The 27989-nt window shown below is 44.3% G+C and overlaps 1 protein-coding gene across 1 annotated transcript in view; it reads left to right on the top strand.

The window, feature by feature from the left end:
• LOC124620107 (kinesin-like protein KIF26A) overlaps positions 1–27989 on the top strand; it is a 455794-nt gene that overhangs the window by 262577 nt on the left and 165228 nt on the right. Inside the window, exon 3 of the mRNA XM_047146776.1 lies at positions 25909–26164. Within this exon, the coding sequence (XP_047002732.1) occupies positions 25909–26164 (256 nt within the window). The remainder of the gene's footprint in view (positions 1–25908; positions 26165–27989) is intronic.

The raw sequence follows: 27989 nt of genomic DNA, 5'->3' as shown, positions 1-27989 counted from the left end.
GTGTTAAAACAAGCTTCGTCACCTGCTTGCACAGTTTTGTTGCCAAGTCGGTGATATTAATACAAAAGGGACAGAGGAAAGCTACTGGAGGAGGCACGGGTGGCGGGAGGGGGGGGGGCATGTTGAAGCTTATTGTATTACTGGTGACAGCTTCATTGTGCTGAGTATGAACTAACTTGTAAGCTTTAGGTCTGACTACACTATACGAGCTGCTACCGTAGATGCCGCAAGATCCCGACCTCCTATCAAGATACTTGAGTCTGCTGCATGTATGTTGCTACCTCTAAGCTGATAGAGAGAGAGCCATGTTATAAGACGGTGGTAACTTCCACAGTGCGGCTACCCATTGCTTCCTCCTGACAGCCAGAGATCGGCTGTCTGTGCTTTTGTTTCCTCAGGTGTCACCCACAGTACGCTTCGGCGGGAGTTGCCCACTGCCATCATAACAGTGAGGGAAAGGGCTAACGGTTCCTGTGGCGTCAGAGCGGCATTGCAGCTCGGCCTTTTCAAGTTTAGTTTATACGGCCTATTCGGATGCCAACTCTTCGAACACCCGAAGGATTCGTGTCCCTCTGCTCAAGAGCGCTTGGAAATGAGGCTTCCAAGTTTAAGACTCCCCTCTTGAGCGATATTTATATTAACTGATTTTACAACGGAAATATGTTAGATCCCTCCACCTGATAGTCCATTATGCAAGCATAACGTTGGTGGTGTTTGTTGATCGGAGATACTTAGAATCTACATCTACATGGATACTTTGTCACATTTAAGTGCCTGGCAGAGGGTTCATCGAAACACCTTCACAATTCTCTGTTATTCCAATCTCGCATAGCGCGCGGAAAGAACGAACACCTACATCTTTCCATACGAGCTCTGATTTCCCTTATTTTATTGTAGTGATCGTTTCTCCCTAAGTAGGTCAATGTCAACAAAATATTTTCGCATTCGGAGGAGAAAGTTGCTGATTGGAATTTCGTGAGAAGATTCTGTCGCAACGAAAAACGCCTTTCTTTTAATTATGTCCAGCCCAAATCCTGTATCATTTAAGTGACACTCTCTCACATATTTCGCGATAATACAAAGCGTGCTGCCCTTCTTTGAACTTTATCGATGTACTCCGTCTGTCCTATCTGGTAAGGATCCCACACCGCTCAGCAGTATTCTAAAAAAGGACGGACAAGCGTAGTGTAGGCGGTCTCCTTAGTAGATCTGTTACGATTTCTAAGTGTCCTGTCAATGAAACGCAGTCTTTGGCTAGCCTTGCCCTAAACATTTTCTATGTCTTCCTTCCAATTTAAATTGTTCGTAATTGTAATTCCTAGGTATTTAGTTGAATTTTGGCCTTTATATTTGACTGATTTATCGTGTAACCGAAGTTTAAGGGATTACTTTTAGCAGTCATGTGGATGAACTCACACTTTTCATTATTTAGGGTCAACTGCCAATTTTTGCACCACGCAGATAACTTTCCTATACAGTTTTGCAATTTGTTTTGATCTTCTGACGACTTTATCAGTCGGTAAACGACGGCGTCATCTGCAAACAACCTAAGGCGGCTGCTCAGATTGTCTCCCAAATCGTTTATATAGCTAAGGAACAGCAAAGAGGCTATAACACTACCTTTGGGAACGCCATAAATCACTTCTGTTTTACTCGATGAGTTTCCGTCAATTACTACGAACTGTGACCTCTCTGACAGGAAATCACAAATCCAGTCACATAACTGAGACAATGTTCTATAAGCATGCAATTTCACTAAAACCCGGATGTGTAGTACAGTGTCAAAAGCCTTTCGGAAATCCAGAAATACGGAATCGATCTGAAATCCCTTGTCAATAGCGCTCAACACTTCATGCTAGTAAAGAGCTAGTTGTATTTCACTAGAACGATGTTTTCTAAACCCATGTTGACTGTGTTTCAAAAGACCGTTTTCTTCGAGGTAATTCATAATGTTCGAACACTTCCATAATCCTTTTGCATTTCGACGTTAATGATATGTGTTTTTTTATTTTTTTTAGTGAAATTCGTAATTACGCAGTTAACAGGTCCTTGTTTGGTACCAGTAAACTCGACGTCTCGTCAGAATCGTGAATCAGTAATCGCATTTTCTGGATTAATTTTATTTCGCTCTCTTCCTTTGTTTTCTGCTACTAGCAAGGGCAGTGTGGGTAGCTTCGCCACTTGCTGTCTCTCTCCACGGAAAGTGTTAAGGTTACAAAGACGGTTGGTAGGAAGGAGTAAACCGTCGAACTGGGCAGTCCAGCCTTGGCGGAACTCCTACGTGGCACGCGCTCGCAATTATAAACTTGTCGACTGGAATGCTTCCGGTAACCTGTGTTTAGGTTGATCGGTATTCGGATAATCGATGCTCCACTGTTCTGGACACCGTATACCCTGTACGGCCAGTTGCGGAGTACAGGTGTAGAAGTGGAAAGATGAGCGTGATAGGTGCGACCGTCTCGCATGGCTCTGCACTGGTGCACCCAGCTGCACCTGCGTCAGCCACACTCGTGACCCAGAGGCGGGAGGCGTTCTCTCACGGGAGCGTCACGCACGATGAGGTGTATCGAGCGATGGCTGGGGTGTCGCGTCGCATCACATCGCATCTGCTGGCTCGGTTGCGCCGTCTGAAAGCACCTCCCTCATTACACCACCCTACCCTCCCCGCCGCTTCCGCGCCGCCTGCTTCATCCAATAGGGGCGCCTCACCCTTCTTCTCCCAACGCACATCCCACTAGTTTCTGTTTGTACTTCTGCTTGTTTCGAACGTGGGCGCCACCACAACGGCAACTGGAGTAATTACATCGTCTCGGATCACCGATAGCGTCGGAAACGACCTAGTTTATAGGCTCCGTCGTCTTCCACGTTGACTAATTGATCATCTCGTGAACATGAATTTTTGTCGCCCAACATCTACGATATCATTATTTTTTCTTGTGCTTAAGTTTCCTCTAACTGCACAGTACTTCTTGTGCTTAAATTCCCTCTAGCTGCCCAGTACTTCTTGTGCTTAAGTTCCCTCTAGCTGCCCAGTACTTCTTGTGCTGAAGTCCCATCTAGTTGCCCAGTACATAGCCAATTACATTGTTATTTAATATAAATAAAATGTATTCGTATCTGTGAATGCGAACAACCATCAGCTGCATGAGGGAAAATTTGTGCTGTACTGGGACTCGAACCCAGATTTTTCGCTTTACGCGAGCGGTCGCCTCACTCGTTTCGGCTATCTGTGCACGACTCATAGCCAGACCCAAACTTCCATGTGTCGTCGTTCCTGCATTACAAGCTGTACTCGTACACACATTATGTAATTTCCGTACGGAAGAGCATATTTTAATTGGAAGTTGCTGCACGGTACCGGCGGACAAATAAGATATTGCAGGGACTAGGTTGTTAAGAAGAGCGATTCGTGCATCGTTTCTATTAACAACAGAACACAGCCATATCGTGGTTATTTAATAAGTCACAATTACATGTAATTTGTTGTGTTAGTTGCGGATTTTCGAGGCATGTACAACGAGGAGTCAAAGGAAAACGAGACAGCTGAAAAGAAACTGAGTAAACTGTTTATTATTTCAGAAGCAATCGCCTTAATTGTTAATACATTTACACCACTGTGACATAAAACAGTCAATGCCTTCATGGAAAAATTTTTTCAGTTCCCTGCGGAACCGTAATTGCTTCCAGGCGCGCACCTCTTCGTCCGAAGCAAAACGACTTCCATGAACGTCTTTCTTCCTGAATTCCAATCAAGAACAACTGCCAAGATGAGAAACATAGAAGTAGATATCCTCGGTGTAGCAAAGCAGCCTAAATCACATAATAAAGGCAAGGCCTCCGGTCCAGATTGTATACCAGTCAGGTTCCTTTCAGAGTATGCTGAGACAGTAGCTCCATATTTAGCAACTATATACAACCGCTCGCTCAGAGAAAGATCCGTACCTAAAGACAGGAAAATCGCTCAAGTCACACCAATATCCAAAAAGGGAAATAGGAGTAATCCGCCGAATTACTGGCCCATATCACTAACGTCGATTTGCAGTAGCGTTTTGGAACATATACTGTATTCCAACATTATGAAGCACCTCGAAGAAAACGATTTATTGAAACATAGCACGGATTCATAAAACATCGTTCTTGCGAAACACAACTAGCTCTTTATACTCATGAAGTGATGAGTGCTATCGACAGGGGATGTCAAATTGATTCCATATTTTTAGGTTTCCAGAAGGCTCTCGACACCGTTCCTCACAATCCTCTTCTAATCAAACTGCGTGCCTATGGAATATCGCCTCAGTTGTGCGACTGGATTCGTAATTTCCTGTCAGAAAGGCATACTTCATAGTAATAGACGGAAAGTCATCGAGAGAAACAGAAGTAATATCCGGCGTTTCCCAAGAAAGTGTTATAGATCCTCTATTGTTCCTGATCTACATTAACGACATAAAAGGCAATCTGAGTAGCCGTCTTAGATTTTTTGCAGATGATGCTGTCATCTACCGTCTTGTATAGTCATCAGTTGACCAAAACGATTTGAAAAAGATTTAGATAAGGTATCTGTATGGTGCGAAAAGCGGAAATTGACGCTGAATGAAGAAAAGTGTGAAGTTATTCACATGAGTGCTAAAAGAAATCCACTAAGTTTCGATTACGCGAAAAGCCACACTAACCTGAAGGCTGTAAATTCAATTAAATACTTAGGGATTACAATTACAAATAACCTAAATTAGAACGATCATATAGATAATATTGTGGGTAGAGCAAACCATAGACTGCGATTCATTGGCAGAACACTTAGAAGGTGCAGCAGGTCTACTAAAGAGACTGCTTACACCACGCTTGTCCGCCCTATCCTGAAATATTCCTGTGCGGTGTGGGATCTGCATCAGGTGGGACTGATGGATGGCATCGAAAAAGTTCAGGGAGAGGCAGCTCGTTTTGTATTGTAGCGAAATAATGTAGATAATGTAGATATTGCCACGGACATGATACGTGAATTGGAGTGGCAAATCATTAAAACAAAGGCGTTTTTCGTTGCGTCGGGACCTTCTTGTGAATTTTCAATCACCAGTTTTCTCCTCCGATTGCGTAAACATTCTGTTGACACCTCCGTACATAGAGAGAAATGACCGTTACGATAAAATAAGAGAAATCAGGCTCGCACAGAAAAATTTAAGTGCTCGTTTTTTCCCGCGCCCCGGTCAAGAGTGGAACGGTATAGAGAAAGCTTGAACCCACTGCCAGGCACTTTACTGTAAATATCAGAGAAATCACGTGTATGTAGGTGTCTCCCGGGCTCCAAAAACACGGAAATCGCATGGGGAGAAGTCAGGACTGTATGGGGGACGTGTAAGTTCTTGCTAGAGGAACTTCTGCTGCAACCTTGGTAACATGTGGACGGACATTATCCTGTTACAGGAGGATGCCCTCCAACATTCTACATTACATGATTGTAATTCCCAGTTAAGTGCGTGGCAGAGGGTTCATCGAACCACCTTTAAGCTGCTTATCTATCGCTCTACTCTCGAACAGCGCCCGGGGAAAACGAACACTTATATCTTCCCACGCGAGCTCTGATTTCTCTTATTTTATTACGATGATCATTTCTCCCTGTGTAGGTCGGCGCTAACAAAATATTTTCACACTCTGCTGAGATAGTTGCTGACTGCACTTTCTTGAGAAGGTCCTGCCACAGCGAAAAATTCTTTTAATGACTGCCATCCCAATTCCTGTCTTATCCGTTGCGCTCACTCCCCTATTTCGCGGTGATACAAACTAAGCGGCCCTTCTCTGAACTTTCTCGATGTCCTCCGTCAGTCCTATCTGATGCAGATCCCATACCGTGCAACAATACTCCAGCAGAGGGTGAACAAGCGTAGTGTAGGCAACCTCTTTAGCAAACCTCCTGCATCTTCTAAGTGTTCTGCAGTGAATCGCAGTCTTTAGTTTGCTTTCCCCGCTACGTTATCCACGTGATCTTTCCAGTTTAAATTATTCGTAATTTAATCGCTAAGTCCTTAGTTGATTTTACAGCTCTTACATTTGCGTGATTTATCGTGCAACTGAAATTTATCCGATTCTTTTAAGCGCTCATGTTCGTAACTTCATGCTTTTCATGATTTAAAGTCCATTACCACTTTTCGCACCTTACAGATATCTTATCTAAATCATTTTGCAACTCGTGGTGGTAAATGGCAGCATCATCTGCAAACAATCTAAGAGAACTGCTCGGACTGTCTCCTCAATCGTGTATGTGGATCAGGAACAGCAGAGGGCCTGTAACACTTCCTCGAGGAACGCCAGATTTTGCTTCTGTTTTACTCGATGAGTTACCCTCAGTTATTATGAACTGTGACCTTTCTGACAGGAAATCACGAATCCAGTCGTACAACTGAAGGTACTCCACAGGCATGCAGTTTAACTGTAAGTCGCTTGTGCGGAACGGTGTCAAAAGCCCTCTGGAAATCTAAAAACATCGAATTAATTTGACGTACCCTGTCGTTAGCCCTCTTTACTTCGTGAGAACAAAGGGCTAGTTGTGTTTCGCAAGAACGAAATTTTATGAATGCGTTTTGGCTATTTGGCATTAAATCAATCTCTTCGAGGTGATTCATACTGTTAGAACACAGCATATGTTCCAAAATCCTATTGCAAATCGACGTTCATGATATGGGTCTGTAATTCAACGGATTGTTCCTATTTCGTTTCTTCGGTATTGGTGTGACTTGTGCAGCTTTCCAGTCTTTTGGAAGGGATCTTCCTATGAATGAGCGGTTGCATATGATTGCTGAGTATGGAGCTATTGTATCGGTATACGCTGAATGGAATATGACTGGCACACTATCTGGACAGGAAGTCTTGCCTTTCTTAATTGTTTTAAGCTGCTTCGCTACACCAAGGATATCAGTACAATTCGGGCCGCTCGAACTTGGCGTTTCAGTTTTTGTGAAGTGTTCCCGTACCGCCGCGTGTTAACTTTGGCGTCTTGTTCCAAAAAGTCAATGAGGAGCGGACCCTTGCAGCCAAAGAAAGAGTTCGTCATGACTTTCCTGGAATTGACGTGCACGGTTTTGGATTTTTTTTTTTTTTTTTTTTGTGGCAGTAAATCCATGAGCTTCTATTATTGTCTCTGACGCTTGCTCTCCAGCTCTCTTGCGACAATACGGGACAGGAGAGGATATTCTGCATCGTGATAGCGTTCCAGGTGCTGCAGTGATGCCGGCATCCTCCGCCCGGATGTGGGGCGTCCATTACTCACAGACTTCCCCGAGCTTCAGATGTTCTGCCATGATGCCGTAAGCGCTACCGTAACTCATGCCAGTTTGCACCGAATGTCTTGCACCGTCCGCCGTGGCTCATTCGTGACAGCAGAGGGTACAATGACAGGATAAGCCGGACCTGGCTGACTCCTGTCTTTCAATGACACCCAACCTGCTCCAAATAGTTTATTCCACGTGGACACAGGTGCACGTGACGTACTATGTTCTCCATACACAACAGGGAATCTGAAATGAATTTCGCTTCATGACACTCCTTGCGCAGGCAAGAAAAACGTAAGTTTTTCTTTATGATTTCGTGATGCCTTCAGCTGCGGTTCACTTTTATTTCATGTACGTTTGTACGATTTCGGCCTTAGGTCATTTTCAAGTAATTTATAGACAGTTCTTTTGTAGTATATTATGCCATGTATGTCCTTCCTCCTATGACTGCATGCTGTGCTCATAAAATAAGTTAGAGAGGTGGCAAAGCTCTTTGCAACAAGCTGAAATACTAAACACCTTTTTCCAAAGCTGTTTCACAGAGGAAGACCGCACTGCAGTTCCTTCTCTAAATCCTCGCACGAACGAAAAAATTGCTGACATCTAAATAAGTGTCCAAGGAATAGAAAAGAAGCTGGAATTACTCAACAGAGGAAAGTCACTGGACCTGACGGGATACCAATTCGATTCTACACAGAGTACGCGAAAGAACTTGCCCCCGTTCTAACAGCCGTGTACCGCAAGTCTCTAGAGGAACGGAAGGTTCCAAATAATTGGAAAAGTGCACAGGTAGTCCCAGTCTTCAAGAAGGGTCGTCGAGCAGGTGCGCAAAACTATAGACCTATATCTCTGGCGTCGATCTGTTGTAGAATTTTAGAACATGTTTTTTGCTCGCGTATCATGTCGTTTTTGGAAACCCAGAATCTACTCTGTAGGAATCAACATGGATTCCGGAAACAGCGATCGTGTGAGACCCAACTCGCTTTATTTGTTCATGAGACCCAGAAAATATTAGATACAGGCTCCCAGGTAGATGCTATTTTCCTTGACTTCCGGAAGGCGTTCGATACAGTTCCGCACTGTCGCCTGATAAACAAAGTAAGAGCCTACGGAATATCAGACCAGCTGTGTGGCTGGATTGAAGAGTTCTTAGCAAACAGAACACAGCATGTTGTTCTCAATGGAGAGACGTCTACAGACATTAAAGTAATCTCTGACGTGTCATAGGGGAGTGTTATGGTACCACTGCTTTTCACAATGTATATAAATGACCTAGTAGATATTGTCGGAAGTTCCATGCGGCTTTTCGCGGATGATGCTGTAGTATACAGAGAAGTTGCAGCATTAGAAAATTGCAGCGAAATGGAGGAAGACCTGCAGTGGATAGGCACTTGGTGCAGGGAGCGGCAACTGACCCTTAACATAGACAAATGTAATGTATTGCGAATACGTAGAAAGAAGGATCCTTTATTGTATGATTATATGGTAGCGTGACAAACACTGGTAGCAGTTACTTCTGTAAAATATCTGGGAGTATGCGTGCGGAACGATCTGAAGTAGAATGATCATATAAAATTAATTGTTGGTAAGGCGGCTACCAGGTTGACATTCATTGGAAGAGTCCTTAGAAAATGTAGTCCATCAACAAAGGAGGTGGCTTACAAAACACTCGTTCGACCTATACTTGAGTATTGCTCATCAGTGTGGGATCCGTACCAGGTCGGGTTGACAGAGGAGATAGAGAAGATCCAAAGAAGAGCGGCGCGTTTCGTCACAGGGTTATTTGGTAAGCGTGATAGCGTTACGGAGATGTTTAGCAAACTCAAGTGGCAGACACTGCAAGAGAGGCGCTCTGCATCGCGGTGTAGCTTGCTGTCCAGGTTTCGAGAGGGTGCGTTTCTGGATAAGGTATCGAATATATTGCTTCCCCCTACTTATACCTCCCGAGGAGATCACGAATGTAAAATCAGAAAGATTAGAGCGCGCACGGAGACTTTCCGGCAGTCGTTCTTCCCGCGAACCATACGCGACTGGAACAGGAAAGGGAGGTAATGACAGTGCCCTCCGCCACACACCGTTGGGTGGCTTGCGGAGTATAAATGTAGATGTAGATGTACTCGAAAGTAACATGCTCCTAAAATAGCGAAAAACTTCTCTAATTTATTTAATATTCACAACATCCGATCATAGGAGGAAGGACGTATACGGCATTTTACACTACTAAATAATCACCCATAAAATACTTGAAAATGGGCTAAGGCCGATTTTGTACAGTTGTACATGAAATAAAGAGAGTGGCAGCTGAAGGCATTCAAAAAGTTCGTCGCAACTGCAGGCCGTATCAAACTGAAAATTAAAGATGGAAGTGCTGAGTTTTTCCACATGCTGTTACAGAGTGGAATAGTCCGTACGTGATTCGAATCTCTGCCAGGCACTTGAGTGCGAATTGGAGAGTAGTGACGTAAATGGAGATGTACTTCACGTTGATTTGCAGAGTATGGATGTAGTTGCAGATATACGGGACACATTTTCTGTACAATGTCAGAGTCGAAGTACTGTACTTAATGAACTGCAGGTCGAATGCGTCTGCTAGGAGTTCGGCGGTGGACCTGGCGCGGCGAAGCAGCAGCTTATAGTGAGCCGGCCTTTCTACCAGACCAGGCAGCGCGCCTCGACAGCTTTACTGCTGCCAGTAAATCCTTGACAGCCGTACAGTAAACAGCGCCGCCGCCGCCTTAACGCAAACCCATGTACCGCCTCGCCCGGGGGTGGACAGGGCGCGCCAGCGGTAGTGTCGGAGGTGGTTGCATGCGGCTAGGATGCTGGTCGAAACGCAAGCACCCCTCCGAGCCGAGCTGCGCTGCGCTCATGCAAATGCGTCCCACTCCGTCTCGTAAACATGTAACTGCCGGATCGGTAGATGCGGTAAGCTCGCAGGCGAGGCATGACTTGGCTGTTAAAAGGGGGAGGAATGGTCGTACTTGTGATGAAATCGGGCGTAAATTTTTTTGCTATTCGTAATTAACTTCCATTAAAATCCGCATGATAAATTTCAGTTGGCGACATGAACTATAACATACCTACAAAAATCCAGAAACGAATATTTCCTTGCTTGGCGCTCTTGACTAAAGCACGTCATCATCATCTCCGCATCCTTGCAGCGGGTAGAGTATTTATAAATAGTGTGCCTCCATTTTGCTCTATCTCAATATACTTCTTGTATTGATATTGTTTCCCAGTTTTGTACTCTAATCTTCAGATCCTTTTTTGGGTCGTCCTATAGGTCTTTCGCCCAAGCACATACCTATCTAAGTATAATTTCGGCAGGCTGTTGTCCTACATCCTCTTCAAGTATCCGGACCACTTGAGCTGTGCAGTACATGGCTGTGTCATCCATCACACGCAACCATTAACTCGGCCCATGGGAGACAGTGTCTGTTGAGACTGACAATTCGCCAATTTTCACAAACACAGCTTTTATTTATGTAAGTTTACAACGTTGATGACTGAACAACAAAAGAAAGGTAACTATAACGATGCTAGTAAAAGTCTCCAAATCGAGGCAAACAAAAGTTCACTTCTTATTTTCCACAAAGGTTCGTGGTAACACATACACACCAGTAAAAGTCCAATTTAGAGACGAAGACGTAATCTTAGCGGTCGAAGTCCACGAGGTCGGCCTCCGGAGTGAACTGAACTTTGGAGCTGGTTCTAGCCCCTAAATAGCTGTCTCCAGGCAGTCAGGTTTTGGCGTAGTGATACTTCCTGCAGGCCGTGGCTCGAGTTCCCCCTGCAGGAAGTAGTGCTCGGAATGTCTGTCTCCATTATCTTGTATGTAAATAGCCGGTGTTTACCACGGTGCTTTTGGTACGCCTTGGACATAGACAACCTCATCCTCTGTGGTGTAATATGGGATGCCGGCCCCCAGGGGCTACCTTGGCTCCGGCATAACAATGTCGTCCTCCCTGTCCTCCATTTGAGCAGCTCTTGTCTGACAAGTATACGCTGCGGGGATGTCTGCTTTCAGCCATTTTCCACCGATGTAGCATAAAACGTAATTCATCTGAAATGACCACCTGTCGCCACTGAGCGGGCGTCCAGGTGCGGTTTTGGCTTGCAAATTGCAGTCTTTGTAGCAACGTAAGCCGAATGATCGTTGAGGAGACGCTGTTGTAGCTGCTAAGTTCATCTGGAAGGTCAGTTGCTCAACAGTTGCGCGTCTACTCGGCCATACACATTTCCCCACCCATCGGTCAACCTGTCACGTATCGCCTGTGGTGCACCACTCTTGCCTGGGCGCCGGTTCTGGATAGCGCCATTTTGTCATGCGCGGTATAGTTTACAAACTTAGCCGTTTCGGAAATGCTTCCACCCTTAGCCCGAAAGCCAGTGTTCATGTCCTTTTGGACGTCACATAAATCACTCTGTTTCGCATTCCGCAACGACTCCACTGTTTTCCTCTTCCCTCCCCTCCCCTCCCCCCTCCCACCCCTCCATTGACACATTGCTAGTACCGCCACCTGCCGCCTGTGACTAGTTCCTGCATGTTAACGTCGATTATAGACGGTGGTCATATTAATATGACTAGACCGTGCAGAAACTTACGGTGAATGTTAATGTATAGGACTAAAAAGGTTTTGTTTTCAGAAGAACCATTCTGTTTTTAAAAGGGTATATCTTTTACGTACATGGGTATACAACATTCAGGTACTTTTTATTATTTCGTTTAGGATCCAATTTTTCATTTAATTTTCACAAATATTTTATGTACCTCTACAAGACGCACGACAATAATCCAGACGATAGTCAGTTTTTTCCCCTACTTTTGTTAGCGTGTCCGTTATTATTCAATTTGCTGCTGTAGCTACAGAGTGTGGCAGTTCACTAGAAGTTGTTGGGAAGGTGGGTACATGGACGCAGTGTTTCACAAGCTCCCGCAGAAAAATGAAACATACGGTGAGATCAGGCGACCTTGAAGCCAGTGATGCAATGTCAAGACCAGTACATCCCTTACGGACGATCCATTGTTGAGGCAGTGCCCTTGACGAAAATCACGCCGCACCCTTGTAACTGAATTGCACCTTCTGAAGCGGAGTGCTCTAGACACCAATTGTTGCTGCTATCACCATGTCCACTCGATGTACGCAGGGTAATGAGCGAACGAGCGAGCTAACTGTAATAGGAAGACGCCTATCGTCAATTACACTAACCAAAAATGTCTTGCATAAAGGTGAATTTTTACAGTCGACAAGACTCAGCACAAACAGGAGCACCTCCGAAGATGTCCAACGTAGCCTTGGACGAAATGTCAGGGTCTGAAGAGTTCCATGGATCACGGCCATACAACCCGGAAGATTTCTCAGCAGCTGAAACTTTTACACTGTCGGGACAAAATGTGACACGGTCAACGATTGCGCCCAGTGGCACCTGAATGTGGTATATGCATACTGAGGGGTTGTTGTGTTTGTGATTCATTTGTCACGGTCATCGGTGATCAGATGGCGTTCAGAAGTCCTGTCTTTGGACACTCTGTTTTGCCTCTGCAGGCAGTAACTGTGCCGAGTTTAGAAGTAAAATGTGTTTGCAACATTCGTTCTAGAGTACAGCCACACCCCTCCTGTTTGCAACATTCATTCTAGGATACAACCACTCCTCTCCAACGAGAACGTACTCCTGTTGAAGAGCTTCAGCCACTTGAACGGGGTCGCATTGTAGGTCATTGCGAAGCTGTTGTGTCGCTGCTTTTAGCAGTGGTCTACGGAACGTTCCCACACCAGTTGACCACGACCTGGACGTCCTTGTAATACAGGCGCACATCAGGACCGCATTACCCTTATTCCACACATTGGTGCCTACATTGGCGCCAGCACTGACGAGTAGTTACGGGACAGCACCTAAACAGTCAATTGAACTCGTATACAGCCAACGGAATCATGTCTGACGGACAGATCACGGACAGCATATTCGCGGTTTTGAACGTGAATAATTATGTTTTGTGCAAAACAAAACATGCTATGACTGTAACACATACAATGAAGTATCCAGTCTCAGACGATCTTTTGGGTGACGTACAGAATAAGAAGCCATGGTCTGGAATACATTACGACCTAATCCACCCAGCAAGTCGAGTATACAATGTAGTTGTGATCGTAAGTTTAGTCAACTGATACTTAAGACACTGCGTAGCTAAACTAAGTTTCTGCTGAATTGGTTTATCAGCTGTTCATTATACAGATCCAAATTTTGCAAAATGACTACCCGTATACAAAAGGACACCAACATTGAGTTTCATGAAATAGTTTGCACTTTTTTACTTTGCATACAGAGGACTCCTATTATAATTGAAAATAATTAACTATCTGTACGTAAGAAGTTGCAGGCCTTTCTGTCTGTAATCCATATTTTTTAATGTAAAGAGACACTTAATTTAAATTTCCCGAAACCAACCAAAACGCATTGGAGTAATGCCTATTGCAACTTTTCAAACACCGAATCAGTTACTTTATAACACTCACAGAAAAAAGTCGTAATTCACCTTTCCCTCCGTACGGCAACTAAGTTCTCAGTCACAACAAAAACTTATGACCTTACCCTCCTGATGTTTCGGAAATGTGAAAGTATAAAGCAAGCCGTTGTCAGGATTCTCCGTCGGAGTGTCATAAGGATGAAACAAGCTTTATTGCACAAGTAAATAAATAAACAACGTACACGAAACACAGCGCAGTTACACAACATGTACACACCAATAAACAGTATTTTCTGAGATACGTGCGTGTGTTTATACGTTAACAGCTACAATTCCGAAAAGAGATCCGCACATTATGTAGACCTGGTTGCCATGCATCCCGTGCGACACTGCAATTTCTGCGTTTCCTCATAGTAGAATTTCACAAATATATTTCTTGCTGGCAAAATTCCAAGATGTCAAGAACTTGCATGTCCCTGAAACACACAGTGTTTTTAAAAATTCAACCTGCAAGCGACAAACAAACTCGGGTTTCGAAATTACAGGCAAAACAGACAACATTGGCGCCAATGTGTGGTCGACTTGTCGCTATTCGCCTCAACGCACTTTGATGTTTGAACAAAGTACCGACAAGCAACGGAGCCGTACCAGCATTGTGGCCAGTGTCGGTTTTAATGCTGTTTCATCGATCCACACATGGGCACAACACTCTTGGAGCCAACAGTGGCCCAAGTGTGCGGACCCGGCCATATGCGAGCAGCTGTGACCGACTGAATATCACCCAGGGACGAAATCCGGGCACATGTTCACCTGCTTTGTCACCAGCGACAATTAGCACTGTCTGCTTGCAGCAGGACTGAGATCACGTCTGCCTCTGGCCAGGCTGGCACTGACGCCACGACACCACCGAGCATGGCCACTCTGGTGTCGCGAAAGAGTCGACTGGAGGGTGGAATGGCACTTCATTGTCGCTGGTGACCTGCCTGTTCCGGAGAGCATTCACTCACGACACACAGGTCCCATCTCAGGCTTCATGGTGTGGGGAGCCGTCAGTTACAACTCCCGGCCATATTTTGTGTTTCTACAGGGTGACACACGGGAGACGGACGGTTTTGAACTGCGTAGTACTGTGGGCGCGGTGTGGGAGGTGGTCGTGGTGGGGATAGTTCTGATCCACAAAAGACGCCATTTCATTTACTCAGTCACTATGAAGCAGTGGGACTTGCGACGTCGAGTATTTGTCTATGACAGTTTCGTGAAAAGTGGGGAGTCTATTATTGCTACGCAGCGATTGTTTAGTGCGCTGTTTAATGTCGGTCGACATGGAGCTGTTCCGAGCCGTAATACAATCCTCAGATGGGTGGAAAGCTTCAGATCAACTGGAAACATACTGGATAAAAAGCATCCTGTCCCGAGACGCAGAGTAACGACACCATAAAATGTTGAAAGGGTAAGGCAAGCGGCAGTCAGAAGCCTAGGACGGTCATTTAGACGTCATGCTAGTGAGTTACGAATCAATCGTGAATCGGTTAGACGAATTTTGCATAAAGAATTAAAATTCCATCCATACAAAATGCTCATTGTCCAACAACTTAAGGAAACTGATTTTGCTGTACGAGAAGACTTCGCTTACAGAATGCAAGTGATTTTGGGATCGAGTGAAACTGAAATTTTATTGATTTTCATTTAAACGGGACCGTGGATAAGCAAAACCTACGTTATTGGGCTCCAGAGCATCCACACCTTATCCACCAGCGTCCTCTACACTCAGAAAAAGTAACAGTCTGGTGTGCTCTTGGCTCTGTTGGCATTATTGGACCTTTTTTTTTTTTTTTTTTAAGAGAACGGGGCCGCAGTTACTGCTAATTCGGTTCGTTACATTCGTATACTTGAAACATTCTTGAAACCAGAACTAAGAAGACGACGAATCCCTTTAAAACGTGTTTTGTTCCATCAGGATAGGGCAACATCGCACACCGCAAACACTTCAATGACAGTTCTTAGACGCATGTTTCCTGGCCGGATTATCTCACGTTTTGGCAATGTTCCTTGGCCTCCCAGGTCTCCCGACTTGTCAGTATGTGACTTTTTTCTGTGGGGGTACCTTAAGAATTGTGTCTATAACCACAAACAATGAAATTTGAACGAGTTGAACTATGCAATCATTCAAGAAACCGCTGCCATCCCTGCAGAGATTTTAGTCTGTGTGATGGAGGATTTTGAGAAGAGACTTGAGTCCTGCATTCGAAATGATGGACATCACCTTGACGACATTATTTTTCACAAGTAACTTTGTTAACTAAAATGGCAAATATTGAGCTTTGATTTTGTTTAAATAAACATGCATTAATTTTAAAGTCGGCTAAGTATTATTTCGTTAAAAACCGTCCGTCTCCCGTGTGTCACCCCTGTACAGAGCAAAGTAACCAGTGCTCGCTACATTAAGTAGGTTGCTACAGCCATTTCTTCGAGAGCAAGGTAATGTACTCTTTCAGCAAGACAATGCACGTCCACATAGGTTGCTGTGGCCCGAGGTGCTCTTCTTGTTGTAAAGTAACTGCCCTGGCCAGTGAGGTCACCACATCTTTCGCCGACTGAACATGTATTGGGCATAATGAAACGGGAACTTACTCGATCTCCAGAGCCTGCTATTACCATTGCCGAATTCAACAAAAGGTGCAAGATGCTTGGCACAGTCTATCGCAGGATGGTATTCGGCACTTTCGTCTCATTTGTATGTGAAAGTTCAGCTTGCGTTGGCGTCCTAGGGGGGTACACTGTGTGCTGATGTGACGGTTTTGGCACCCTTTGCTGCAACATGTGTGTTTCATCTCATATACTCATACAGTGATGAGGTATCTGTCACATCACTTGTGAATAAAATGACTTTGTCCTAGAGGGTACTGCACTCTTTCCCCGACGGTGTGGTTTACTGAGCTAGCGCCATAGAAATGCCTAGCAGTTTCCAGTGGGATACACTGCAAGAGATACGTTGTGCAACGCGGGAAGGCTTTCTATTAGAATTCTGAGGGCGAGCGTACCGAGATGAGACAAGAAACAGCCTGCAGTACTTCCGCATGCATACGTCTCACTTGATGACCATGACGGTATAATTAGGGACTCATACGGAGCCGCACTGGCAGTCGTTCCTCCAGCACGCTTTCCGTGAGTGGAATGTGAAGAGCAGGAAATGAGAATGGTGCACTATGCGCTCTGCACGACACACCGCATGGTTCCGTTCGGTGAACAAATACGGGGGATAAGGTCTATACAGATGGTGGAGGATTAAAAAATTGAGTACCATGCTATAAGGAAATAAGGGTTGGAAATGAATATGTAGTTAATTAAACAACTTTTTATTTACTTATTTATTCCTGTCCAAGACATTACACATCAGGAAAAATAAAATTATTAAGTAAAATTGCAGTCTAATCATATTCCGAAATTCACCTGATTGTGTGACAGAGGCTACTTTTGGTACCACTACCTGGTCCCCCTCCCCCCACCCTCCCCTTTTCCACTCCCGAATGGTGCGTGGGAAGACCTTTGCCGGTAAGCCTCTACACTAGTTCTAATTTCTCAAGTTTTCTTGTTTTCTGTTCGCGAGACATATGTGGGCGGAAGTAATATGTTGACCGCATGTTCCCGGAAAATTCTCACTCGAAATTTCAATAGCAAAACCCCTCCGTGATGCACAACGCCTCTCTTGTAATGTCTGCCACTGGAGTTTCTTGAGCGTCTCTGTAATGCTCTCGCGCAGGCTAAACGATCTTTTCACGAAACGCTCCACTCTTCGTTGGATCTTGTCTATCTCTCCTATCAGTCCTATCAGGTAAGGGTCCCAGATTGATGAATAATAAGAACCAGTCGAATAAGCGCCTTGGAAGCCACTTCCTTCGTGGATGACTTACGTGTCCTTAAGGTTCATCTTATGAATCTCAGATTGACATCTGCTTTTTCCTATCATTTGTTGAAACTTTCACTTTGAATGTAAAGAAAGAATGTGCTGGTAAACTTCTACGTTATTTGATAACGAAACAGCTGAGTAAAACTGAACGTACTCAGACTATTTTCTCTTTACTTATTCTGATTATTTCTAAACTCGCACACAATATTTTAGCGCAACGCAATCTGACTTTCAATAATCCCCACAAAAGAATAGCCCTGACTAACAATAACCTATACCCTTCATGAACCACTTACCTCACAAAAATCTTCGTTACTCGAACTACTGCAATACAGCTAACGCCAATACTGTCAGTTAAATAAAAGATTCTAACTACTGAAGGCACTAACTGCTGACAGGCATATAGTTAGCAAATGAAAGATTTTGATAGAGAACAATGTATTTACCTTAATAGTGTTAAAAAAAATGGTTCAAATGGCTCTGAGCACTATGGGACTTAACTTCTGAGGTCATCAGTCCCATAGAACTTAGAACTACTTAAACCAAACTAACCTAAGGACATTACACACATCCATGCCCGAGGCAGGATTCGAACCTGCGACCGTAGCGGCCGCACGGTTCCAGACTCATAACTCAGGCATCACTCTCCCCACATCCACCACTGCTGGCGGCTCACCTACGAGTGCAAAACGCTACGGACTGTTCACGTCCAAGTGCCCAACACTACGCTAGCGAATATTCCAATAATGAGTCCAACCAGCCACAGACTGCAGACAGCGCGCAGTCAGCGATTTTCGTACAGAGCGCTACGTGGCGTCACCAACATAAAGAGCCTAGTTACATTGTATTATGTGGTCATTCCACTAAAGGTCGCTATATATATATTTTGAGGTAGACAATGTTTCCAGCAGTTTCTCATCAATACTGCAGCCGTGCAGTAATGGATTTATTTTCCTGTGGACAATATGTTACATTTATTTACGTTCTGCGTCAACTGCCAGTCGCTGTACCATTCACCTATCCTCTTCAGGTCATTCTGAAAGTCGTTTCTGTATTCTAGAGTTGCTACTTTGTTATAGACAACTGCGTTATGTATGAACAGTTTTAAAGACTTCCGACGCTTTCTAGTAGATAATTCACATAGAGTGTAAGCAATAACGGTCGTATCACAATTCCTTGGGGTACTCCGGAAATTACCTTTACATCTGTCGATTTTGCTCCGTTAAAAGCGACATGATGATTTCTATCTTCAAACGTAAAACTGGTCTGATACTCGCTAATTTCATACGTTTTTCACTATCGGCAGTGCGCGACGGTGTCAAATGCGTTCCTGATATCAAGACCACAGCGTCTACTTGAACGTCGTTGTCTGCGGCCTATGGATCTCATGGAGGAGAGAGCGAGCTGACTTTTGCAAGATCTCTGTCTATAGAATCCATGTTGATTTGTATGGAGAAGATTTTTGTACTCCAAAAGTTCGTAATTCTTGAGCGTAAAGCATTGACCATAATTCTACAACATATTGACGTCAACGATGTAGGCATCTGCCTTACGACCCTTCTTGAAAACGGGAACGACCTGCCCTTTTTTTCAGTCGCTAAATACCCTTTCTTGCTCCAGCGATATTCGATAAACTGCTGCTACAAGGAGAGCAAATTCTTTCACATAATCATATAGGTAGACTCATATAGGTATCTCATCTAGTTCTGATGTAGTTGTTTTTCTATTCCACGATCGGTTATCTCAATATCTGCCATTTCAACGATCGAACGATGATTGAAAGGAGGGACTATTTTGGGATTTTCCACTTTGATACAATTTCGGAAGACCGTATTCAGTATTTCGGCCTTCTCTCTTCCGTTTCGGTGCCAGTATGTTCACTTGATTGAATGAGTAGAGGATTTCGAACGGTTTACTGATTTTACGGAAGACCAATTCGCGGTGTTCCGCAAAAAAATGAGAAAACGCAGCAAATAGGGAAGAGGTGGCAGATGACAAGAGATTCGCTCTTCCTTCCACGCTTGGGACCGCTGTCAGGCAGAACTGCAAGGCTACTTAAAATCCGCGTTCCTATCGCCGCCTAAGAAGAAAAAGTAGTTTGGCTCAGCGAAAGACCCACTAAAACTGAACGTACGTGGGATATACACCAACACCTGCGAATGTGGTCACCAATACACTGGGCAAACACAGCGTTATATTTCTATACGGCGTGAGGAACGCTTCAGTCATGTATCACTGGGACACAAAGAGAAATCAGCAATAGCGGATTATAGCATCAAGGAAGACCATACCTTTGACTATGCCGAGCAAAACTGACCATTAAGGCAGCACTATAAAGGAATCTACTGAAATAAGGATTCACGGGAATCTCGTTAATAGTGGCGAAGGGTATCAACTGCGTATGTCATGTCATCCCGCGTTAGCAGCAATACGCACCCTGCGCAATCCAGCACGCAAGACGCACCCGGAATGCCCAGACCCAGAGATGCAGATGGCGCATCCGGAATGCCCTAGCAGAGATGCGAACGGCGCGTCGACTACCCCCACCACTGTAACCTCATCCTCACCCTCTCCCCGATCGCCGGCCAGAGAGAGCCCAGCAACCTGTAGCCAGGTGGAGGGAGGCACAGTGCTAGTATAAATATTAGGGAACAGTTGCCTAAATTGTACCACTTTCGGATTTTATTTATTATAATGTATAAAGTATGTTACAGAATTATGTAAACAATACCATCCTTAACTGAAGCATGTTGTGCTTGTCTGATTTAAAGAAAATCCCGAGAAAAATAGACACTACACTTAACTCTCTAAACATCTGAAAGTGGTACAAACTAGGAATCTGATTTCCTAACTTGTACCAGTAGGTGCGTTAATGGTACCACCCTTATAAAGTATGTCCCTTAGCTTCAAGATATGTACTAGCTTAAGTTTAAGGGAATGTTCCACATTTTAGTTGGCTCTGAGCACTATGGGACTCAACTTCTGAGGTCATTAGTCCCCTAGAACTTAGAACTAGTTAAACCTAACCAACCTAAGGACATCACCCACATCCATGCCCGAGGCAGGATTCTAACCTGCGACCGTAGCGGTCTCGCGGTTCCAGACTGCAGCGCCTAGAACCGCACGGCCACTTCGGCCGGCCCCACATTTTAGTTCTGCATCCCAGTGACAAGCAATAAATTATAGCTTTTTCGCTCCTTTCCCTACTCCTGCACACTTTCCATTTAATGCACAATTTGCATTTCCTTTTTCTCCGTGCGATCTTCCTAGCAGATCTTTTAAATCCAATCCTCCTTTTTACGAACGAATTTCTGAGGTTACTTACCCGCAGTCTCAAAACCACTTCCTTTTCACAGGTGAAACTGTAGTTCTAGATTTCTTCTCCTTTGATTCGCTTGACTTCTATTTTTTTGCGCCGGCTATTCGTCAGTTCACAGACGGTTTGGTTGTGCCTTGAATTTTTGCTTGAAGCTTCCATCATTTCCCTCGGATTCGGTGATATTTCTTGGATGGACACCTTTAGCCTACTTTTTGTCTCCCACTTGTTCTTCTGCATTGATATTAGAGGGCAATCCGTTTCTTTCTGTAGTTTCGAACATGAGTTTTCTTAGGCCTGATATGATTAAACCGAACATCATCTCTTAAGATATAAGAACATGTTCTTCCAATTCGTTTTCAGCTTCGTTAGAAAACACTATACTGTGGCCAAAATTTTTTAAATCCCTTTTTGCACTTTTGTGTCCATTTTCAGAATGCCTCTCAGTCGTTGCCTTAGTCACATTTTACATGTTTACTCAGTCATTTAATCCATGATTCCCATTTAGAGATGCTGTTACAGTTGAATGCTATTCATCTGTCGTACACTCTCTATAACACCTTCTGTTGCCATGGTGTAGTAAAAAATAATTATTTAATTAATCACTTTGCAGAAAGAATGTATTAGAAAATACAGCACACTGTTATAAACATTATGTTGTACTGACAGTGTTAAAATAATTTTTAAAGCTCATGACACAAGCAAGTTTCTTAATTTGTAACGCTACAATATAGGAAACTTAGAGCGATACATTTTAGTCAACGTCGTCATTTTCTCTTTGTTAGTTTCCTACAAACGAACTACAACGAATACAGACTCATGTCTCTCTGAAAACTAAAGTTATTCCATGCGTATTCACCCATAAATAAAACATTACGTTGCCACTTACCTCATAATAGCAATTCTCTTCACCATGTGCACAAGAAATTAGATAGAAACTACAATAAAATCAATGCTGTCTTCAGAGGATCTGATCCTCAAGACACAAAACTCACAGCTGATAATATGGTTCCAAGAAGCACGTAGTTCACGCTGACGTAATTAAACGTCGGACAGTACAAGAGGTAGGAATTTTATAGCTGTGGTACAAATTAGAAGGCCACGCAATATAGGCAACTCTCCTCTACGGCTTCCGCAGTATCTCGACACTTCGCCAGAAGATTATAAGTATGTGACAGCTTACGGAACGTCGTGGTATTTGAACACCGCCACCCAGCTGAAAACTCTGGCTTTTGGTCAGTAGCACACTCTGGGAGAGTCTACTTTCACACATATTAAATAACACTATGACACATCAGGTGGTAATGACAGTGGTGTTCACCAAGGTCTTCGGGCGTTCAAATTCGAAAATAAGTCCAGAATATAGCAACCTGAATAGCCTCGTCATCTGCTGTAATCAAGTCGACCAAGCTACATAGTTCATCCAGCTTTCCACAGATTAGCAACTGGGGTAGAAATTGTAGTTTCGACAGTTACGGCGTTCAGCAGTATTAATGTAGCCCATTTTCTCCGACTCTTCTTTACTGCGGGTTACGTCCTTCATTAGGTGAGTCAGCACTATCCAGGTAGTTTAAGGGAGTTCGAAATTCCAAGAAAACTCCTGCTTCGCGTTGTTCCACATGCCTACTGGGTATGAGTTCCGCCACCTTTCTACTCGGCTTTTATTAGATGTTAATGAAGTTGCTTTGGTTGATTGTAAGGTAGTCTTCCTTGTCTCTTTGTATCTTAGCGGCAGAGGAATATGCACGAACGTAGCGTGTCTGGGTTCTGTCTCTTGCATTTGTTTTTCAACCTCCACAGGCGCCCTTTCCGTACTACTGGGAGAGATATGCCCGTAAGCTGATAGACTTGATTTACAGGGGTAGGGCTAAGACATTCTGTAATGATACGCCCTGTCTCGCTCAAGGCAACATCCACTTGTTTTGCATGACTAGTTTTTCTCCAGACTACGGCCGCTTTTTATGCGGCGAAAAAACGCGAAGTTAGAGCAGACGTACGAAGGACTGTGTGTCGTGCTCTCAATTTCCTGTTTATCAACTTTCGTATTATGTTGTTCCGTCTAAAGGCAGCCTTGAAATGTAGCCTTTTTTCTGGCGCCTTGTTCCTTTTTGCCACTCACTCCGTGTTCCTTACAGGCAAGGGTTCGATCAAGCTTGACTCCCACCTATTTCGTGTCAGCGGAACGCGAATGGCGATGTCCTTTGATTGTTGCATTAAGTTCTCTCTTTGCCTCCTTCTTCTCCTTTTTTTAAGTAAGAAATAGTACGGTCGCCTCTAGAAAAATCAGCCTCGACAGTTAACACAACGTTCAACAATGGTCGGAGTTGGCTAGGTCGCGAATGACGCTTAAATTTATTTATTTATTTTTATCCCATCATATGTGCGGTTTCCCGTCTACCACCTAAGGCAAAACGTACTAACCACTGCAGAAAAGAGGAAGGTATGCTGCAATTCCAGATTGGAGTCTCTCTTACTACATGAATTATAGCAAGATACGAGGACGTGCTGGAAAATAATGCCTATGAAATTTTTATGCTTTTTCTTAATATCGTCTGATGTATTGCATGTCATGCATATTATTCGGTCACCTTTCCCGCTTTGTTGACGTAAGGTGCAGGGGCCGCTAGGGGCCTCCGAATTATAACCTGTAATATGGCGGTGTGTGACGTAACTACGAGTATGTCGGTTCGTGAGAAACAGCTCAGAACGCTCAAAGCACGAATTCGAAGAGTTCGTCCGCACATGGGGCACCCTCAACTTCAGTAAGAAAATTCCAGACCACACACGAGCACCGCGACATCAATCATCTACCATACAGTGCAGATTTGGCTCCATCCGATTTTCAGCTGTTTCAAAAATTTAAAGAGCATCTTCGAGGACTTTACTTTGATAGTGATGAAGCGGTGGAAGCAGTGGTGAGGTTTTGGTTACATCAACAAAGCCAAACATCTACTGTGACTGAGTCAACAAGCTGGTCTCTCGTTGGGAGAAACGTGTTCGTTTCCAGGGTGACTATGTTGAGGAAGAAATACAATGTTATGAAAAGGATAGAGTGATACTTACCATGTAGCGGATATGTTGAGTCACAGATAGGCACAACAAAAAGACTGTCAAACAGGAAAGCTTTCAGGAAAAAAGGCCTTCATCCGAATTAGACAACATACATACACACACTCACGCAAACGCTACTCACATACGCGTGACCACAGTCTCTGGCTGCCGAGGCCAGACGTTGTGGATTCCAAACCCGCTATGCACTGCTAATACCTGAAATTTTTACGATATATTCCTAAGAACTCAATCTCAGACAATCTTGAAAATTTTCTTGACATCTTTATCCGTGTCCGAGATACACAAGTTCAAACTTGCTCTACTTGCACACGTAAAATACGCACGTAAAATCCTATGTGAGGAGTAAACATAGTTTATAAAGTGACGTATCACGGAGAAAAATGCTGTAAAGTGTCTCCGTTATCGTCAGAAGGCTTCTGGGAACCCCATGTTATAGCACAGAACCACACGTACAATTTTTGTGCACCTAAAATCCGCTCAGAGATGTAAAATTAGTTTTGCGTTATTTCAGTTCCCATAACTAAATTATCAGAATTTGACTGGCCCATGAAGCGCTTTTCAGATGAGTGACATGCCCTGCTGTAAGGGAATCAGCGAAAAATACACTTATCGGAGCACAAAAAAGATGAATATGCCCCTGCTAAAAGGACTCTGACTGAAAAGTGAGGTACTAGCTGCCTAGTTCCACCGCCCTGAGCACCTTTACAAATTTTCCAACGAATTTTGGCATGTGTACATGTTCGCGCTTTTATATGCTGACAGGGAAGGTGGTAAAGGCAGTGTGAAAGAGACTGAGAAGTAATAAATACTAGAAGACAGCAGACTGTCGTTGTGGTTGCAGTATAGAAAGAGTGGAGGGGACAGTGGCAGTGTAAGAGAAAGAAAGCAACAGAGACCCAGTGGAACGTAGTTCACAGTGACTGAACAGTGCTTGGAAAACAGTGAAGGAGGCAGTATCACTGCGAGAGGAATAAAGAGAAGGAGAAAGTGGAAACTTCTGACAACCAGTGATAATGAGAGACAGAGTGTATGACAGTGACAGTGAAGAAGAGAGAGATAGTGACACTGAGAGACTGCAGCAGTGGGACGGAATGAATGAGATAGTAACAGTAAGAGAGAGCAAGAGGGAGATAATGAGATAGGAGACAGAAGTAGTAGAAGGACAGAACGAAGGAGTCAGTCGCTGTGAGACAGGCTACAGTCACAGAGAGACACAGAGAGATAATGGTAATGAATTGGGCTGAATCAGTGAGTGAGAATGACCAATTGGGTGTGTATTAATATGAGCGGATTACAGTTAGTGGAACTTGTAGGAGTGAGAGATAAGTTGCATGTCAAAAAGAGCGCAAATGAGTTTTACATGCCAAAATATTTGGGAAAAATTGTAAAGGTGATGAGGAAGGTAGGATGAGACAGCTGATACCCAACTTTTCAAAAAAATGGTTCAAATGGCTCTAAGCACTATGGGACTCAACTGCTGAGGTCATTAGTCCCCGAGAACTTAGAACTAGTTAAACCTAACTAACCTAAGGACATCACAAACATCCATGCCCGAGGCAGGATTCGAACCTGCGACCGTAGCGGTCTTGCGGTTCCAGACTGCAGCGCCTTTAACCGCACGGCCACTTCCCCAACTTTTCAGTCAGAATCTTTTAAACAGGAGTATACTAACCTTTTTTGTACTCTGATAGTAGCATTTTTCCTCTTTCAGGAAATTTGTGGCCTCTGATCCTCGCCAAATTGAGGCCATTATCAAGGATGGAGATATTATTGCAATGTCTGCTGCGGGGTGACTAATTATTTTGTCCGCCGCGCTTGTAGTGAATATAGGTATTTGCAGGAGAACAAGCCTTTATGACCGTCAGCCAATGTACACGTTTGCTTGCAGGGCGGCGCAGCGGCTGTCGCATTCGCGCTACTCGCACCACCACGGCCACCACCACCAGCAACAGCAGCACCAGCTGCAGCAGCAGCTACAGCAGTTCCATCAGCAGCAGCTGCAGCAGCAGCAGCAACAACAACAACAGCAACAGCAGCAGACGGCGGCCACCAGCTTCTACGAGGCGCTCCGACGGTCCCCACCACCACTTCCAGCCGCGCTACTGCGCAGGCTCGGGGCCAAAGAGGCCCCAGCTGTCGGGAAGGTAAGCACGGTATAGCCTGTTGACACAAAAGGCACTTGCATGGGATGGGCAAAAATATGGACACACCAAATTCATTACTATGCCTAAGACAGTGGAGGGAAGCCATTGTCATTCGAAACAGCTTCCATTAGTCTCGGGATGGATAAATACAAGTTCTGTATGGTTTTCAAGGTAATATCATACCATTCTTCCTGAAAAATGTGGAAAGCTCAGGAAGTTAGCGATAACGCACCCTTCTCCCCAAAGTAGACCATAGATTTCCGGAAAGCTTTTGACACCGTTCATCACAAGCGACTTCTAATCAAGCTGCGGGCCTATGGGGTATCGTCTCAGTTGTGCGACTGGATTCGTGATATCCTGTCAGGAATGTCGCAGTTCGTAGTAATAGACGGCAAATCATCGAGTAAAACTGAAGTGATATCAGGTGTTCCCCAGGGAAGCGTCCTGGGACCTCTGCTGTTCCTGATCTATATAAATGACCTGGGTGACAATCTGAGCAGTTCTCTTAGGTTGTTCGCAGATGATGCTGTAATTTACCGTCTAGTAAGGTCATCCGATCAGTTGCAAAGCGATTTAGAAAAGATTGTTGTATGGTGTGGCAGGTGGCAGTTGACGCTAAATAACGAAAAGTGTGAGGTGATCCACATGAGTTCCAAAAGAAATCCGTTGGAATTCGATTACTCGATAAATAGTACAATTCTCAAGGCTGTCAATTCAACTAAGTACCTGGGTGTCAAAATTACGAACAACTTCAGTTGGAAAGACCACATAGATAATATTGTGGGGAAGACGAGCAAAAGGTTGCGTTTCATTGGCAGGACACTTAGAAGATGCAACAAGTCCACTAAAGAGACGGCTTACACTACACTCTTTCGTCCTCTGTTAGAATATTGCTGCGCGGTGTGGGATCCTTACCAGGTGGGATTGACGGAGGACATCGAAAGGGTGCAAAAAAGGTCAGCTCGTTTTGTATTATCACGTAATAGGGGAGAGAGTGTGGCAGATATGATACGCGAGTTGGGATGGAAGTCATTAAAGCAAAGACATTTTTTGTCGCGGCGAGATCTGGTTCAAATGGCTCAAATGGCTCTGAGCACTATGGGACTTAACATCTGTGGTCATCAGTCCCCTAGAACTTAGAACTACTTAAACCTAACTAACCTAAGGACATCACACACATCCATGCCCGAGGCAGGATTCGAACCTGCGACCATAGCAGCCGCGCGGCTCCGGACTGAGCGCCTAGAACCGCTAGACCACCGCGGCCGGCCGGCGAGATCTGTTTACGAAATTTGAGTCGCCAACTTTCTCTTCCGAATGCGAAAATATCTTGTTGAGCCCAACCTACATAGGTAGGAATGATCATCAAAATAAAATAAGAGAAATCAGAGCTCGAACAGAAAGGTTTAGGTGTTCGTTTTTCCTTGGCGCTGTTCGGGAATGGAATGGTAGACAGATAGTATGATTGTATTTCGATGAACCCTCTGCCAAGCACTTAAATGTGAATTGCAGAGTAATCATGTAGAAGACTCGATAATATTGACACCTGGTGACCAGAGGAGAGGAGATAATTCATCCTTGAACTCACAAAACCAGGGCGATGCAAGCTGTGTGAACAGAGGCCCCTGTCGTCTTGGAACACAGCATCACCATAGGGGAACAAAAATAGTACACTTGGATGGACCCTGAAAGACAAAACGCTCACATAATCCTTGACAATAATGCGACCCTACACAATAACCATGTTATCCATGCTATACCACCTTATGACTACCCAAGTCGTCACCAAACGCCCGCCGTTCTCCACTCTTGAGAAGTAAACTCG

Source organism: Schistocerca americana, chromosome 6, assembly GCF_021461395.2.
Source record: "Schistocerca americana isolate TAMUIC-IGC-003095 chromosome 6, iqSchAmer2.1, whole genome shotgun sequence".
Lineage (NCBI taxonomy): Eukaryota > Metazoa > Arthropoda > Insecta > Orthoptera > Acrididae > Schistocerca > Schistocerca americana.
Note: the sequence above shows the minus strand (reverse complement) of the source record. Positions and strands in the feature narration are given on the sequence as shown.